The 18,625-nt window shown below is 45.4% G+C and overlaps 1 protein-coding gene across 5 annotated transcripts in view; it reads right to left on the bottom strand.

The window, feature by feature from the left end:
* Nucleotides 1–7,835: 7,835 nt before the first annotated feature.
* The window catches only part of PIGG (phosphatidylinositol glycan anchor biosynthesis class G), a 37,689-nt gene continuing 26,899 nt past the window's right edge, over nucleotides 7,836–18,625 (bottom strand). For all 5 annotated transcript variants that reach the window (XM_039220361.1, XM_039220362.1, XM_039220363.1 and 2 more), the window contains 3 exons: nucleotides 15,501–15,810; nucleotides 11,532–11,695; nucleotides 7,836–8,852 (listed from right to left, as the gene is read on the bottom strand). In XM_039220361.1, the coding sequence (XP_039076292.1) occupies nucleotides 8,639–8,852; nucleotides 11,532–11,695; nucleotides 15,501–15,810 (688 nt within the window). In that variant the 3' untranslated portion in view covers nucleotides 7,836–8,638. The remainder of the gene's footprint in view (nucleotides 8,853–11,531; nucleotides 11,696–15,500; nucleotides 15,811–18,625) is intronic.

The raw sequence follows: 18,625 nt of genomic DNA, 5'->3' as shown, positions 1-18,625 counted from the left end.
CAGCGTGAACAGGGGAGGGTCAGAGAGAGAGGGAGTCACAGACTGAAACAGGCTCCAGGCTCTGAGCTGGCAGTCAGCACAGAGCCCGACGCGGGGCTCGAACCCACGAACCGCGAGATCATGACCCAAGCGAAAGTCGGACGCTTAACCGACTGAGCCATCCAGGCGCCCCATTTTTGTTTATGTTTTGAAAAAAAACAACTCGTGGTTTCATTGATCTGTTCAACTGTTTTTTTGGTTTTTATATTGTTTATTTCTACCCTGATTTTTTATTATTTCTCTTCTTCTGCTGGTTTGGGGTGCTCTTGTTGCACACCTTCTAGTTTCTTTAGGTGCGCTGTTAGATTTTGTAATTACGCTTTTTTCAAATTTCTTGAAATAGGCCTAGAGTGCAATGTACTTTCCTCTTAGGACTGCCTTTGCTGCATCCCAAAGAGTTTGGATTGTTGTATTTTCATTTTCATTTGTTTCCATATATCTTCTAACTGCATGATTGGCCCATTAGTTCTTTAGTAGGGTGTTCTTTAACCTCCATGTTTTTGGAGGTTTTCCATATTTCTTCCTGTGATTGATTTCAAGTTTCATAGCATTGTCATTTGAAAGTGTGCATGGTAGGATCTCGATTCTTTTATATTTTTTGAGGTCTGCTTTATGACCCAGTATATGATCTATCTTGGAGAATGTGCCATGCGCACTTGAGAAGAAAGTGAATTTCATAGCCTCAGGATGTAGAGTTCTAAATACATCTTTCAAATCCATCTGGTCCAATGTGTCATTCAAGTCCATTGTTTCTTTAGTGATTTTCCATTTGGTTGATCTATCCATTGCTGTTAGTGGAGTATTAAAGTCCCCTGCTATTAGCACATTCTTATCCATAAGATTACTTCTTGTGTGATTAATTGTTTTATGTATTTGGGTGCTTCTGTATTCGGTGTGTAGACATTTATAATTGTTAGTTCTTTCTGATGGATAGACCCTTTAATTATTATATCATGCCCTTCTTCATCCCTTGTTACTGTCTTTACTTTAAAGTACAGTTTGTCTGATATAAGTATGGCTACTCCAACTTTCTTTTGACTTCCAGTAGCATGATAGATATTTCTCCATCCCCTTACTTTCAATCTGAAGGTGTCCTCAGGTCTAAAATGAGTCTCTTGTAGAAAGCAAATAGATGGATTTTGTCTTTTTATCCATTCTGCTACCCTGTGTCTTTTGATTGAGCATTTAGTCCATTTACATTCAGTGTTATTATTGAAAAATATGGGTTTAGAATCATTGTGTTCTCTTTAGGTTTCATGCTTGTGGTGGTGTCTCTGGTACCTTGTGTTCCTCGAAACATTTCCCTCGTAGAGTCCCCCTTAGGGTTTCTAGTAGGGCTGGTTTAGTGGTGATGAATTCTTTCAATATTTGTTTATTTGGGAAGACTTTTATCTCTCCTTCTATTCTGAATGACAGGCTTGCTGGATAGAGGATTCTTGGCTGTATAGTTTTTATTTCTTTAAAAATTTTGTTTTAATGTTTTTATTTACTTCTGAGAGAGAGATAGAAATAGCGTGAGCAGGAGAGGGTCAGAGAGAGAGGGAGATAGAGAATCTGAAGCAGCTCCAGGCTCTGAGCTAGCTGTCAGCACAGACCCCGATGCAGGGCTCAAACCAATGAACTGTGAGATCATAACCTGAGCCGAAGTTGGACGTTTAACGACTGAGCCACCCAGGCGACCCGGCTGCATATTTTTTCTGCTCATCACACTGAAGATTTCCCGCTATTCCTTTCTGGCTTGCCAAGTTTCAGCATATATGTCTGCCACTACTCTGCTAGGTTTCCCTTTGTACTTTAGGGCCCTTTTATTCCTAGCTGCTTTCAGAATTCTCTCTTTGTCCTTTATTTTGCCAGTGTCACTATGATATGTCGTGCAGAAGATCGATTCAAGTTTCATCTGAGGGGAGTTCTCAGTGCCTCTTGGATTTCAATGTGTGTTTCCTTCCCCAGATTGGGGAAGTTCTCTGTTATAATTTGTTCACGGACTCCTTCAGTGCCTTTCCCTCTCTCTTCCTCTTCTGGAATTCCTATGATATGAATATTGTTCCATTTCATTGTGTCGCTCAGCTTTGAACTCTCCTTTCATGTTCCTGGATCAGTTTTTCTCTCTTTTTCTTGGCTTCCTCTTTTTCTGATCTGTGTCTTCTAATTCACCTATTCTCCTCTCTGCCTCTTCAATCCGTGCATTGGATGTCTCCATTTTACTATGCAACTCATTTATAACATTTTAAAATTCATCACAATTATTTTTAAGCTCCATAGTCTTTGTAGCAATAGTTTCTTTGATGTCTTCCATGCCTTTTTCAAGCCCAACGATTAATTTTATGACTATTGTTGTAAATTCTTGTTCAGTTACGTTGCTTATATATGTTTTAAGCAGCTCTTAAAACAGGTCCTTTTAGGAAGTGTTCTTTTAATGGTGTCTCTTGGTCTCTCTTGTTGTTTGATTATTTTATTTCCCTACTCATAGTGGTCTTTGGGACTCTCCACCATGTGTACTTTGGCTTGTTTCTTGAGGTAGCCCTTGAAAAGAAAACAGACAGACAAACACACAGGGAACAAAGGCACACAAACACACAGACAAATCCAACAAATGAGCAAACCGAAAGGGAAAAAGAAAAATAAGAAAAAGAAGAAGAAGAAAAAAAGAAAAGAAAAAGGAGGAAAAAACCCCAAAAGACAAAGGACAGTCTAAAAGCATAAAACCAGAATTCCCAGCTACAAATAGAGAGCAGGGTGTATGCAGTGCTGATGGAAGAGCATACACACAGAAAGAAACGTCAGGGCGGGGAGAAGGTGAAATTGGACAATGATCAGGCAGAGAGACTAAGAGGCTTCATTGAGAGAAAGAAGAGAATATGGTAGGAGGCGAGGAGAAAGAAACGAAGATAATGTTACTCAGAGAAACTATAATCTGATTACTCCAGAGAGAGAGAGAGAGAGATAGAAAGGTAGTGGTGGAGGTGTAGAATATACATCTAGAGAATGGATTAAATATGACTGTTTAAGCAAACCAATGACCAGAGTGCTCAGTCCAGCAGAGGGGAGGGATAGGAATGAGACAAGGAGAAAATATATCTGAAAAGAAAGAATTGATCTAGAATTAATCACAGCAGTACATCCATGTTGGCCTTGCCCCTGGCTCCAATTAAAAAGAAAAAAAAAAAATAAAAAAAGGAGCTCTCTAGCGGGGATGGGCATGGTTTGGTGTAGGCGGGTCTTAGCCTCCACTTTGGTCCCAACAGCTGCTCCCTGAGTTCCTGCCTTGGTGGTTGTAGGGAGTAAAATGGCAGCGCCCAAGTCCCCTCTGGGATCAAGAGCTGCAAATCACTCCCTTGGGTCCAATCTCCCTGTGCCTCGGGTGCAGCCAACTTGGTCGTGTTTTATGTCCCAAGCCCCGCCTCCTTTCCAGGTCCCAGTCTGCGCGCTTTATTGACACTGCCGGAAACACAGTTCTGCAGGTTGGCTACTTCCCCACCTCCAGGGATTGGGCCGGGAGAGCAGTGGCACAGTTTCTTCTGGTACAGCCTGCGACTGGTGCACCCAGTTCAAAGTCAGCACCCCAGCTAGAACTAAGAACACTCTCCGTCCCGAGCCAAGGTTTTTCTCTTCTCCAGGGACAGTTCTATGAGCAGTTTCAGCTGCTCTTTCTCTTCCCCTCGACTCACCACGGCTGCTTGCGAAGGAGGCTACCTCCCCTCCCTCCATGTCTCAGGATCCTGGCCTGTTTTTATCTTTCCCAGATCGCACTCATGCACTTATGAGGTTGCCATTCCAGTGTACTCGGTCTCTTTTTCTCCCCAAACTCCTGCGGTTCAGTGTCCTATGGCTTCAGGCCTTCTCTGTTGAGAGATGGGGTCGAGTGAAATGCACGGAGCTCCCTACTTCTCCGCCATCTTGCCTCTGTATGATTCTTTATATTTTTTGGAGATTAATCCCTTATCAGATATATCATTTGTAAATATCCTTTCCCATTCAGTAGCTTGCCTGTTTGTTGATGGTTTCCTTCGCTGTGCAAAATTTTTTAGTTTGGTGCTATAGGGACTATAGTCCCTATAGTTTATTTTTGCTTTTGTTTCTTTTGCCTCAGAAGACATGTCCAGAGAAACATTGCTACAGCCGATAAAGAAATTACTGCCAACGTTCTCATCTGGGAATTTTGGTTTCAGGTCTCACAATCAGGTTTTAAATCCATCTTGGGTTTATTTTTGTGTATGGTGTAAGGAAGTGGTCCTGTGTCATTCTTTTGCATGTAGCTGTCCATTTTCCCAACTTCATCTATTAAGAGACTATCTTTGTCCCATTGTATATTCCTACCTTGTTCGTGATAGATTGACCATATAAGCTTGAGTTTATTTCTGGGCTCTCTATCCTCTTCCATTGATTTATGTGTCTATTTCTGTGCCAGTAGCATACTCTTGATTTTTAAAACTTTGCTTTGGCTTTTTGAGGTCCTTTGTGGTTCTATATAAATGTGAGGATTTCTAGTATTGTGAAAAATACAACTGATATTTTGATAGGAATTGCATTAAATACATAGATTTTTGGGGGCTGGCAATATGAACATTTTGACAGTATTATTTTGATCCATGAGCATGGTATATCTTTTCCTTTGCGTTTTTACTTACTTTCTCAATGTCTTACAGTTCTTTTTCTTTAAAGTTTTTATTTATTATTGAGAGACAGAGAGAGAGTGCGAGCAGGATAGGGGCAGAGAGAAAGGGATACACAGAATCCAAAGCAGGCTCCAGGCTCTGAGGTGGCAGCACAGAGCCCGATGTGGGGCTCGAACTCACAAACCACGAGATCATGACTTGAGCCAAAGTCGGATGTGTAAACAACTGAGCCACCCAGGTGCCCCAAATGTCTTACAGTTCTTAGATTACAGGTCTTTCACCTCCCTCACCAAATTCACTTGTAGGTATTTTATTTGTGTGTGTGTGCAATTGGAAATGGAACTGTTTTCTTAATTTACCTTTTTTGCTACCTCATTGTTAGTGCATAAAAATGCAAAATACATGAAGCAAAACCTAACAGATCTAAGAGAGAAACACATAGATCAACAATCATAGTTGGAAATTTTAGCTATCCTCTCAGTAATTGAAAGAATAAGTAGACAAGCAAATCAGTAGGGATAGGTCTGCTTGACAACCATTTGACTTAATCAACAAGTGTAAGATATCACACTAAATAATTGCTGAAACTACATTTTTTTTCTATTGCACATGGAATGTTCATCAAGATGGACCAACTGCTAGGCCAAAAAATGAAGCAGGAAATATTTCAGACGGAATAATAATAAAAATGCAGCACGTGAAATTTTGTAAATACAGTGAAAATAAACCTTACAGAGAAGTTTACAGATTTAAATGCTTATTTTGGAGAGGTAAAAAGGCTTAAAGTGATTCTAAGTTTTTATTTTAAAAAGCTAGGAAAAAAGACACAGAGCAACTGTTGTTCATGACTGTATTAACTATTTGATGACCAGAAACCAATTTTAAGAATTTTGCATCCTAACATGATAGCATGTACCTACATGTAGACATTTTGCTATGTATGGCTACGTTTTAGGAAACTGGCTAAGGGCTTGGGTACGAATTGCATCCTCATGGTTTTCTATTTAAAATAATGGAAAATAGATCCCCAGTTAGTGTTTTAGCATGAAAACAATGGTTTTTCAGGATGCATTATTAAGTGGGAGATGTCCTATAACTAGAAAAAATAATTTTAGAAAGTGATTTTAAAAATCTTAAAATACTTGTAAATTAAATATCAAATATCTGTACATTATAATAGAAACACTTTATCATCAAAAGGACAAGAAACAGGGCACTTGAATGGCTCAGTAGGTTAAGCATCTGACTTTGGCTCAGCTCATGATCCCTTGGTTTGTGGGCTCGAGCCCCGCGTCAGGCTGTGTGCTGACAGCTCGGAGCCTGGAGACTGCTTTGGATTGTGTCTCCCTCGCTCTCTGCCCCTTCCCCACTCATGTTGTCTCTCAAAAAAAAAAAAAATTGAAGGACAAGAAATAAAAGAGATGTTAATGAGGATGTGGAGAAAAGGAGCCCTTGTGCATTGTTGGCGGGAATGTAAGTTTGTGTGGCCACTATGGAAACAATACGGAGGCTCCTCAAAAAATCAGAAGTAGAACTGCCATATAATCCCCCAATTGCACTTCTGGGTATTTATCTGATGGAAATGAAAGCACTAACTCAAAAGGGTACCTGTACCTCCACATTCATAGCATTTTTTTTCCTAAGAGCCAAGATATTAAGACAAAGTGTCCATTGATGGATGAATGGATAAAGAAAACATGGCATGTATGTGTACACATGCACACATGACAATCCTGCCTATGTGACAACATAGATGGGTCTTGAGGGCATTATGCTAAATGAACTAAGTCAGGCAGAGAAAGACAAGTCCTGTATGATCTGTCTTATATGTGGAATCCCAAACAAACAAACAAAAAACCAAGCTTATAGATACAGAAAACAGATTGGTGGTTGCTAGAGTCAGGGAATGGAGGTGGATGAAGGGGATCAAAAGGTATAAACTTTCAGTTATAAAATAAATCCTGAGGATATAATGTGGAGCACGGTGACTATAGTTTAAGATATTATATATTTAAAAGTTGCTAAGGGAGTATCTTAAAAGCTCTTATCACAAGAAAAATTGTAACTCTGTGATGATGGATGTTAACTAGATTGATTGTGTTGATCATTTTGCAATATATACAAATATTGAATCATTATGTAAGTTAAAATGTGTGAGTTTTCAAAAACTTGTATCTACTGTTGTTAACTTCCAATGTTTAAAGGTTTTTCTTTAAAATTTTTTTAAATGTTTATTTTTGAGAGAAAGAGAGGGAGGGTGAGAGAGAGACAGACAGAAAGAGAGAGAGGGAGAGAGGGAGAGAGCACGCATGAGTGGGGGAGAGGCACAGAGAGAACGGGAAACATAAAATCTGAAGCAGTTTCCAAAATCTGAAGCTGTCTGTGCTGACAGCTCAGAGCCTGATGCGGGGCTCGAACTCACAGTGAAATCACGAACTGAGCCAAAGTCGGACATTTAACCAACTGGGCCACCCAGGTGCCCCTGATCAGTGGATTTTAATAAAGCAGAGCATAGAATTTCACTGACACGGTTTCAGATTCCATGTTGCAACTGATCTTCTATTTCTTAAATTTATTTAAGTTTATTTATTTTGAGAGAGACAGAGACAGTGCAAGCGGGGGAGGGGCAGAGAGAGAGGGAGACAGAGAATCCCAAGCAGGCCCTGCACTGTCAGCACAGAGACTGGTGCGGGGCTTGAATTCATGAAACCGTGAGATAAGGAATGACCTGAGCCAAAACCAAGAATCAGACGCTTAACTGACTTAGTCCCCAAGGAACTGGAAGTTTTTCTTTCACAAAATAACCTTTATTTTAAAATAGTTTAAATTTCACAAGAGTTGCAAAAATAGTACAGAAAGGTCCACATACAGTTCACCCAGCTCCCCCAACTATATCTTACACAGACCCAGAACTTCTTAACCAGGTACTTCTGTTAACTCAGGCGCAGACCTTAATAGGCCTTCTCCTGTTTTACATGCACTTGCTTTTTCTCCAATTAACCTTTAAGAAACCATTGTTTGCCAAGTTTTTTTAAATACAATTTTTAAATGTTTTTATTTATTTGTGTGTGTGTGTGAGCGAGTGAGCGAGCAGGGGAGGGCCAGAGAGAGGGAGACACAGAATCTGAAGCAGCTCCAGGCTCTGAGCTGTCAGCACAGAGCCCGACACAGGGCTTGAACTCACGAACCGTGAGATCATGACCTGAGCCGAAGTTGGATGCTCAACCGACTGAGCCACCCAGGCACCCCTGTCAAGTTTCAATGGAGTCTGAAAAAGAATATCCACAAGGATTAGAAGAAGGACAATACTCCTCCCTCTCCCAACTGTGTGTGACTACTTCAACCAAACACACATATCACAACAGACTGACTGCAGAATCTAACCATCAGACACTAAAGAGATTTGCAAAAACATAAAACAATGCTATTCTCCTCAGTATGTATTTTTCTTTTGGAAAAATAATTATTTTCCTTAAAAATCTGCTATGTTAACATGGACGGAATTTGCATCTTTATTTTCAATGAATAGGTTTCGAAATGTCTTCATGTTGACAGATAAATCCCGCCCGCGATGACCAGAGCTCCTGGAGACTTCCAGTGGTTTCTAGGGTCATGATGGGGTCTGAGCTCTGTGAGGCCAACTCTGGCATGGGTGAGTGCCCACACTCTCTGAAGTCCACAACAACACATGTATTTGAGTCAAATCTTAACTTACCAAGAGGAAATGAGAAGTTCAGAAGTTTATGGAGCTCCTGTCAACAAGGGAATATGATTCATGTTCAAACTAAGTATTTTAAAGTGATCTTTTGAACCAGTTACTATTTAGTCTAAATTCAAGTATAGCAGTGAAGAAACTGAAGCTATTAATCAACTTTGTAGAATTCACAATATTTTTTAGAATGTTTTTGCATTTAAACAGAGTTTTTTCATTACTCAAATGCATGAAGTGAATAGACTTTAAAAATATATTGTTTCCCCAGTGTCTATGACGTTGTGCTGGTCTGATCCATGGCTGTGAAGAATACACAGACGGCAGCTGTGATGAGGATGTGCATTCCCTCATAAAGAAGTTTTGGAGAAAACACACTCCATATAAATAAATGGTAACGCAGGGATGTCACCAAAATGATATACGCAGAAACTGGAAAAGAACAGATCAGTGCGTAGCAGAAGCAAGCATGACTCAGTGCGGAACCACTGTTAATAAAAAGGGAAATATGTATTAGTATCTGCCACTTCTGTATCATATAAGGCACGAACATAAATGTAATCAATATTTTTACTTAGAAAATGACCGTGGTAATTCTTGTTCCTGCCCCACCCCCACCCTCCAAATCTGTATCTGGTCACTCTGGTGGGTAGGAGCTTGCCTGAGGGGACAACAGTTGCAAGTGGCTGCCTTGTCACTGTCCAGGGCCACAGCCTGCAAATTAGTTTTAAAGAGTGCACCCCCAGCTTTTGCAGTTCTGTTTAAAAATTATGTGCATGTACTACTATACATTGCAAATATTATGAAACACAAGGAAAAGAAAATCACACAGGATGAGATACAAGTTTTGAGCTCTGCTTTGTGCTGTCCAGTGAAGCATCTGGTTGGTCTGGTCTGGGGACATTGGCCTGCGAGCATTTGCTAAGCAGATGAACAGCGGAGAGGAGAGAGCATCTCAAACATGAAAAAGCCCTCAAGGCACCTGCATGTCCTCCCTCTCTTTTCAAACCCTCAACACAATCATTACATAAATGTAAGCTATTTTTTAAGGCAATTTCCTGAGAATGTGTTCCAAAACGACAAGTCCCATCATTCGGCAAATGCTACTGCTCATTCACCCTGCCAACACTCGGAGGCCAGGCTTTCCACGCTCTGCTTAGTGACAAGTTCCAGCTCTGGGGCGCCTGGGTGGCTCAGCTGTCTAAGTGTCCATCTCTTAATTTGGCTCAGGTCATGATCTCATGGTTCGTTAACTCAAGCCTTGTGTCAGGCTCCGCACGGACAGCGAGGAGCCTTCCTCGGGATTCTCTCTCTCTCTCTCTCTCTCCACCTCCTCCACTCTCTCAAAAATAAACAAAGATTAAAAAAAAAGACAAGTTTTCGTTCTGACACCTCCCCTTAAACACTGCGATGACTGTAAGTAGCCTTTCTGTGGTCAGTCTATGCCGCACATCACCACTGCCCACTCTTCCTGAAGTGCAGCCTTCGTCACACACACGGGCATCGTCACCGGGTAGGACTCACGTCAGCACTGCTTCGTGTGGGAGCACGGACCCGGGATTACCAGAGCTCCAGGTGGGAAGCAAGCAGACCCACCAGAGACGATCTGTGTGCTCAGGGGAGTCTTGGGGGTGCCATGCTCATACTGGGAAGGGTCTGGACATGAAAGGTGAACAAAGAGGAGTTCTGTGTACGGGGAGCAAAGGCTGGGAGACAGAGGAGTGTGTGCACACATGTGCTCCGCAAAGGGGCTCCTCAGGCCTGTCAACCAGGCATCACTCTCTGGTGCCGCTCTGATCCCCCCCGCTGTGCTCACTGTCCAGTGAGAGAAGCCAACAGACACTCAGGGGCCAAAGGGTGCCTGGCCCCTCGTGCTCACAGTTCTTGTCCCCTCTGTGCCCTCACCGGCTCCCCATCTTGGGCCTTGGTGCCTATCCTTCCTTCCTGCTGGGTTCTCCAGCAGCCCCATCAGCCCCCATAGGAAACATACTCTGTCTGTTTCTACCTGCGTGCCATCCCGTGGCCTCGTCCCTTTGCACATGCTCCTCTCCTGCTCCCTCAACAGGCCGTGATCACTTCTACCCACACGCTCTTCTCTGGGCAGCTGTCCTGCACAACCCCAGCAGGTTCAGGGCTGCTCCTCTAGCACCCGTGGGCCTCCTCACATAGGCCCCACACCCCAGAAGTCCATACCATCACACTGTTTTATAGAAGGGAAAGTTCGGGCCTATTGAAAGTGCAGAATCAGGGGCGCCTGGGTGGCTCAGTCTGTTAAGCGTCCGACTTAGGCTCAGGTCATGATCTCACGGTTCGTTGAGTTAGAGCCCCATGTCGGGCTCTGTGCTGAGAGCTAGTTCAGAGCCTGAGGCTTGTTTCAGATTCTGTGTCTCCCTCTCTCTGTGCCCCTCCCCTGCTCATGCTGTCTCTCTCTCTCTCTCAAAAATAAATAAAACATTAAAAAAAATTTAAAGTGCAGAATCAGGCAGCCCACATACCATTCAGGCTGCTCTCTGCCAGGCTGGACCCAGGCACTGAGGATACTGTGGCACATAGACTGTGAAGCCCCTGCCTTATGAAGCCTTCTTTCTGGGGGGGGGGGGGCAATGCATAAACAAATAAGGAAGCATGGAGGGGCACGGTGGGCAGGAGGGTGGGGTAGGCTGCCCTGTGGGCTGGCCAGAGGGGTGGAGCACCAGGTGGCGCCTGAGGGGCCCTCTCGGCGGCAGGGCATAGCCACAGAGTGTGCACCCACTGAGGGCATCCCCTCAGGCCTGCGCAGGTTCCTGTCTGTGGCAGGGGTCCTGGAGGTGAGAGCATGTCTTGTCTTTGTACCCCAAAGGGTGGCCAACTAGGTCACCAGCAAGCAAAGAAACTGAGAAGGGCCCCTGGAAACCCTATCATGGTATAGGCTGGAAGAGAGCAGAGGAAGCTGGCTGCCTGCACAGCCTCCCCATCATTCCGACACAGGGCCTGAGTGGCCACAGACCTGACCTGCACCTGCCTCTGGCTCACATGCTGCGGATAGTTCATTCTTATTTAAGGAAAAGAGAATGCATGAAGATTTTTAGGCCCTTAGGGTTTAGAACCCTGTATCTAGAATGAGGTACTCTCTTTAAATTGTCAACCTGCTATCAGATTTTGTTCTAAGAGACAAAGAAGAGCTTCACCTGCTAGTTTCTGAGTTCAGGAAGCTCACTAAGTGGCTGGCCCACAGCACGGGTCCTGCAAACGTTGCAAACGCGGTCAGGAACATAGCTGGGACCTCCACGTAGGTGTCCAGGCCCACAAAGCCCGCTGAGATGTCCACGGTGGCTATGTTGTTGGAGTTTCCCTGGAACACAGGTAGAAGCAGCACTGACACAGTCACCATCAACTGAAAAAAGCTGCATGCGGTCACGGTGACATGGACAACCAGGAGCCCCAGATGCCTGCCCACTCCTTTCCCACCTCACTGCCAGGTAGGAAGGAACAAATATATGTCTGCTGATGACTTATGGCAAATTCCAAACTTCTCAGATTTATTTACGTGAGACAGACACGCCGACCTCCCTATGACAGAGGCCTTGTCTGAGGGCAGCATCTGGCCTTGGGAGGAAAGGTGGCCAAGGAGAGGCTGGATGTGGTGTTGCCACATGGCTCTTTCAATGGGTGGACGTTGCTGTTAGGAAGAAGAGGGCACGTTGGCCACTAGAAGGGCTTGGCTGCTTGGCATTCAGCTTACGTGTCAGATTGGAGACCCTGGTGGGTCACCGCCTGCCCAGTTTGTGGGTAACGAACGCATGGCTCATCTTGCCCAGAGAAGGGTCTCCTAAGACTCAGTCCCTCTCTCTGCTTCCAGTCTTTATCACTGCTGGTGACCTTTCCTTAGCTACTGAGGACATTTATAAGTTTGACCGCACAAATGTCTGTCCCAGCCCAGCAAAGGTCCCTCCCAGAACCACTGATTGATGGCCCAGGACACAACTCCAGCCAGGTGTTCATGGCTTCACGAACTTGGCAGTGGAACCCCAGTGCCGCCTCCTTTGCTGTGTCATTCCAGGTGGTCATCGGGTCATGTTGGCAGACCTCTCAAATACCTCAGAGACACGCACTTATTCCCATCCTCACCCTCTCACAGTGGGCCCCTCCCGACAGTAACCACTGCGCAACTGCCCCTTCATCCACTTTGCCAGAGGCGCCCTGAGCCTTCCTGATTACATAATTCCTATTCAGAAGCCCCTTGCAAGAGACCCTGGAGCTGCTGAGAGGAGGGAGGAGAGTCCCAAGCACTGCAGTCAGGGAGGCATGATGAGGAAGGACAAGCGGATCTGACACTGGGAAGTGGCTGGAGGTCCCACTGAGGCGGACTCACTCATATCCAGAGAGGGTTGACTGCAATACCGTTACCACAGCCAAGGCACAGACGGCCAGCTCTGGGGCTTCACTTGCAGTGATTCATTCAGTCCTTAACAGTCCTAATGTGGTGCCATTGTGACCGTCAGTGAACAGGTGAGAAACTGAGGCAGAGAGACTCAGAAGGCCAGCTGGTACCAGGCATCACTGAGCTGAGGGCAAGAAGGAGGGGCAGCAAGCCTGTAGGTCTTGTCCCAGGCCAAGCGACCATGAAGGAAGGGCTGTGGGGAGGGGAGAGACGAGGGAGACCTGCACTGCTGCCAGTCAGCGTCTGACGCGCTGCAGGACCTGCCGCACAGGGGTGTGTGCGGGGTCTGCGTGCTGACGGCCCTGGCACATTGCGCGGCGCTGCTGTGGAAGCACCAGTGGCTGCTGGGCGTGTGTGTTCCGCTGCCCAAGGGCAGCACTTGACAAGAACCGTAACCACGTGTGATCACCATGCTTCTTCCTCACCTCCCCGTGGAAAGTGGCTGCACGCCGCAGAGGAGCCCACTGATGGGAGGGCCATCTCCTTGCTCGGGGCATGAATCCATCAGTCCTCCTGACACCAAGGCCTCAGTGCAGGACTGTGTGCCAAGCCAGCAGCCACCTTCTCTGTCTCTCCACCTGTGCCAGCAGCGTCTACAGTGTGGCTGGTCCACAAGCACCATGACGTATCTGCAGATATGCCAAAGTTGCTCCTGCATGGAGCCCCAGCTGTCCACGTGCCCCTGGGGCAGGAGCGTTCAGTGCCCATCAGACAGGCTTGCTGCGTAGCATGGCATCTGGGAGCGTGGAGAAGGGAGAGGGGCGGGCGGTTTTCCACGGCGACAGTATTCTCGCTCTCCACCAAGGCACCCGGGGTCAGAGATGCAGGGACTGTCAACAATGGAACTCCCACCAGAACAGGCCTGTGCACGACTTGTAGACAGAGGGAGGACCGTGAGACTGACAGGCCATCTAGAAATTTCTGGAATGCCCAGCAAAATTTAAAGTCCTTCTACAGCAACACATCAGTCACACTGAATGGCCAAGCCTGAAAGAGCCCGAACACAGGTGTGTCGCTGCCAACAAAGCAGAGCATGTCATCCAGAGGACGGCTCCAACCTGCGCCGCTCTCTTCTGCGGCTCATGGGGCCCCAAATGCTTCCTTCATCTTCTTCCCCTTTTCAGCTGGTGTTCTGGAATTCCTGGGCTAATTGTGTTTTCTCACTTCCATAGGATTTTGTTTTTTACATTTCTTCTGATAGGTAAGAAATGCTGTGGTGTTTGAAATGTGGCTGCTTGACACCATGGAGACACACACAACACGAAGACCGTGGGGCCCAGCCCGTGAGGGGTGGATCTCATGGACCAGCAGCACGGTCCTCAGTCACAGCCCCTCCTGGGACGGGCAGCACCTCCAGGGAAGTGCTCTCACTCTCCACGTCCTACCTACTCCCAGACGCCATGCCTTCTCTGCGGGTCCCGAGCAACACGGGCAGGGAGTGAGGCTACTACACAGGGTACCTCCCGTTCCCCACTACTTTCATCCTCGCAGCAGCCAAGGGAGTGAGGAGCTGTTTGTTACTCCATTTTATAGATGAGACTAGGGCACAGCAGGTGCCTGCCAGACGCCAGACGTAGCTTAGAAGTGCTGGACACCAGTGTCAGGGCTGCAGCTACCCACATTTCTGCTGGGGACAGTGACTCTGGAAAGCACTCAAGTGCAGGGCTGGAGAGAGAAGTATGGAGTCCCCCAGAGTGGATGAAGGGCAAAGGGGGGGTCTGGGGGTTAGGTCATATCCTCCAGGACGTAAGGATTTTTAGAACTTCTCCCACCCCCATTGGCTTCAGGGACTAGATGGGAAACCATGACGGGGGGGCTGCTCTTTGGGGGATTCCAGGAGCACCAGGAAACCAGGGAGAAAGAGGAAGGTCAGGGAAGAAGCCCAGGCCCACCTATCAGGTCACACAGACCACACACGTCCCCAGGGTCTGGAAGAGGAGGGAGGAGCTGGTACTTACGGAGGAAGTACAGATCCTCTCTGTAAAGATGGGAAAACACAGCTGAGACACTCGGGGGCTTGCACACAGCTCTTCCAGAGGGCCAGAGGGCACGGAGCTGACAGGGGAGGCTGGGGAGCTGTGCCCCCCCTCAAGGGTCCTAGAAGCCACAACTAGGTTGAGGGTGGGGCCCCCTGAACTAGGCAGAGATGTGGGAAGGCTGGGGTGGAATGGAGTCCCTGTAAGGCCAGGAGCTGGGCCCTCTATCCACGCATCCAGGAGCTGCTGTAAACATGTAGGCAAATACTGAGTCCATCCCAAAGGCAGCTTGGACTTGCTTCTGATGGGCCCTTTAACACTAGAGAAAAGATGTGATAACCACAGGGCCCCAGGGGATTCATAACCACACGAAGACACCCAATAGCATGGCTGGGGGAAAGGGAATAGAGACATCAGTTACCAGCTCCTCAGGTAAAGCAACAGAACTGTGATGTGCCTCCCTGACCGGTCACGGTAAATAGATCTAGTATATAACCATACGCTGTCTTAAGCACTCATGGAGCCACACTGAGGGTGTCAGTCTTAAGTAACTAACTGAATTTTATCCTACTAAATACGCACAAAATTTAAGCATCATCCCCCATACCATACTGAAAGTTCCTTTACTAAACAGCCTTTTTAACTTCCCAACTTATGGTAAACTTTCTCAACGAAAAACTAAAAGAGAAATGACATAAAAAGTTAATAGGCTTCTATCCACAATAACAATGAAAACCTACCTGGAAATAGAAGAATGCTTGACCAAACCAATAATGCATTATAGTGATCTCAGCTGCATCATGCCTCAGGGGCTTCCAGATGTACTTAGTCATTATTGTCTGAATCAAGAGGCTAAATACTAAAACTGGAAGATTATGTGGTCTAAAAAGCAAAGCAGCCAGAAGAACTAATCCACTATATATCTCCCATAAACCCACAGTCTTGATTGTGAAGTCTGCAGCAATGACTTGAGATTTAAGCAAGTCTTTGGTGCCCGTGAACAGAATGCCCAGGACAAAGACATGAACAAAACGAGCTTCAATAAGACCCCTAAAAAAAAGCAAAAAAGTTTGATTCATTAGCACAAAATCAAAAGACTCAAAACATATTTTTCCATGAAAACCATGTGTCTACCTAGCTGACTAAAGAAGCCACAGTGTACACCCACTTGGGTCACACCATGGAAGTGGGATTGTCTGTCTCTGCCTATCAGCCTGCGAGGACGCCCCTTGCGGAGAGGCTGGCAGACCTGTCCTCTCTACGTGCACGTCTCTGATGGAACTGGCTTATGGGAATTATGGGAAGTCCTGCTCATCTGGCCCAAGGATGGCCTGGCACAAGATCGGAGCCATCATGTGTAGGGTGCCAGAAAAACTGCCTACCTGCTTCACACGGTTAATCTGAAAGACCACTGCAAAAGGATTAGGTCAAGCTCTATCAGAAATTTCTGTAAGTTCATAATGCTAAGACACAACTGGATGTGCTCACAACCGTAAGTACTTATGTATGTCCACGCACGTCACATACGTAATGGTGCAGAGTACCCTGTGGGGCCTGGAGAAGGGCAGAGCCAGGTTCTTCTGGGCTCTGCCACTTACTAGCTCTGTTGTTGGGGGAAGTTATTCAAGGCTTCTGACACTTCACTATTCCTAAAATAAAGAGACATGGTACCTACACCTCACAAACTGTCCTGGGAGTTAAACAAAAGAACAGAAGTAAAGTGTTTGGCGCATAATAAATATTAAGGATTATTAAGAATTATTTTATCACTTCATTTACAATTATTTATAAAGGATATAATTTATGACACCATACCAAAAAATTTCATCTTATGAAGCACATATATCCCTAAAACATATTTTAAATAAATATCATAAATCAAGTATTTTATAAATATTAGAAAAGGCAATCACTTAAAATAATGCTAAATAAATAAAATTTTAAGTAAAATCCTTATCATAATAATGTATGTGTTTTGAAAAACTGAACATTCCTATCTCAGATTTTCCTCGGAAGGTTTATGCACCTAAAAAAATTCCTTTTTTTAAACCATAGTTAGTTTAATTTGAACAGTCCAAGCCCTGTCTGCTGTGTGCCTCTAGTGTGTAGATCCCTGCCACAGGGCCATGCACCAGCTAAAGAGCTGGTGTCAGGTGCAACCCCTCAGGCAGGGTATGTGCTTAAGCAGAGGGCTGATGACAGCCCCAGTAGAGTTAAAGGAGAAATCAGCCAAGGTCTGAGTCATCAGAGGGGGAGAATGCATTTGGGGTGGTGGATAGTTAAGAGCACCAGTGGATGCCTTCAAGGGGTCCACCTCCTTGCCCCCAACCCATTCAGTGCCATCTAGGACAATGGCAACCTGGCCTTCCATTCCAGGTAAGCCTAGGCATCAGGGTAGAGAAGAGAGGCCAGACCTAAATGTAAAGGGGGATTTTAGAATATCGATGGACAGAAGCAGACTGAACGGAGAGAAACAGCTGTTAGGGAAATCCAGATGGCTCTAGAACTGGACTAGATCTAGAAGTGAGAGGGATCTAGAACCAGGATAGATGCGGGTGGGGAATGGAAGCATTTTACAGGAAGAAGGTGAACCAAGCAGTGAAGGTTAATGAAAGGGTGCAATGGCCTATGTTTTGGACACCAAGAAGGTATACGCTGTAGTGTCCACGAAAGGTAAGTGATCCAAGTCTTGAGATGAGTGGTGAGGAAATAAGGTGCATTGTATTCACTTATCACACTTTGAGATTTAAACACTCCTATGAACACCCTCAAGTGTGACATCCACCTTGACATCTGCCCAGAGCCTAGACTCCGAAACTCCGAAGTAAACAGCCTTTGAGATGTCTATGCAGCACCCTCCCCTACCTGACCTCCCTGCTTCAGGTGAAGGCCCGCCACCCTGCCGTCACCTCAGCCAGGCTCGGGGCATCACCTCAACTGCCCATACTGTCGGCAGGTCCTATTTTCAGGTGGGCCCCATGCCTCCTGCCATCCACACAGCCTGGCCACAGCCCTCAGCTTACACTCTGACCTTTTCTGAGAAGATAACATTTGCTTTCCTTCCTCTGATAGAAAAGCAATAAAAAAATAAAAATGCATGAAAAAAGAGGATCACAAGCCATCTGTGACTCAGTGTCCTAAATATAATCACAACCAATTACATATTTGAGTTTTTCATACAAACATGAAAAAATATGCACCTACTTCTTAAGCTGGGATCATATGATAGTTTCATAGCCTACTGATCGACATCTTCTCATATTCTATGAAAACACAATACTCAGCACAGAACTCTAACATCACTCAGAGGTTCATCCCACTACTTTAGGCCAATTATCTTGCTTTGTACTCTGTGTACCTGTAAATGATTTTTCAGAGAGCATGCCTGTGTCTGGCTTCAGGCCTCATTTCTGGCTCTATTCTTGAGATAAATTCCATAAGAGGGTGTCCAGGTCACAGGGATGGCTACACTCAAGTTTCTTAACAGTTTTATAGCCTCCAGAATGGCCTCTGCTCACCCCACCCCACACTGCCAGTAAGAAAAAAAAGAAAAACTGCCAGTTTTTGACACATCAAAAGTGGCATTCATGCCTCAGTCAGCATGGGGGAGGAGAGGCCTGCCCACCCCAGGAATTCACCATAAATTTATGGGAAAGTTAGTTTTCTGGTGTGCTTTGTTTCCCAATCTCTTTGTGACTCCTATTACTGCATCCTGACTGAGCAAAACTGAATCCTTTCCATTTCTTAATTTTAGAGAATCCTTTATTTTAAAAAATAAACCTCAGTGAACTTACTCTGTTATTTGTCTCTCTCCTACCAAAGGAAAGAGGCTAAAAGCATCAGTTTATTGACGCATTCCTTGTCT

The sequence above is a fragment of the Hyaena hyaena genome, unplaced genomic scaffold, assembly GCF_003009895.1.
Source record: "Hyaena hyaena isolate Hyena2069 unplaced genomic scaffold, ASM300989v1 scaffold_886, whole genome shotgun sequence".
In the NCBI taxonomy this organism is placed as follows: Eukaryota; Metazoa; Chordata; class Mammalia; order Carnivora; family Hyaenidae; genus Hyaena; species Hyaena hyaena.
The sequence above is the reverse complement of the archived record's forward strand: the minus strand, read 5'-3'. Positions and strand labels throughout refer to the sequence as shown.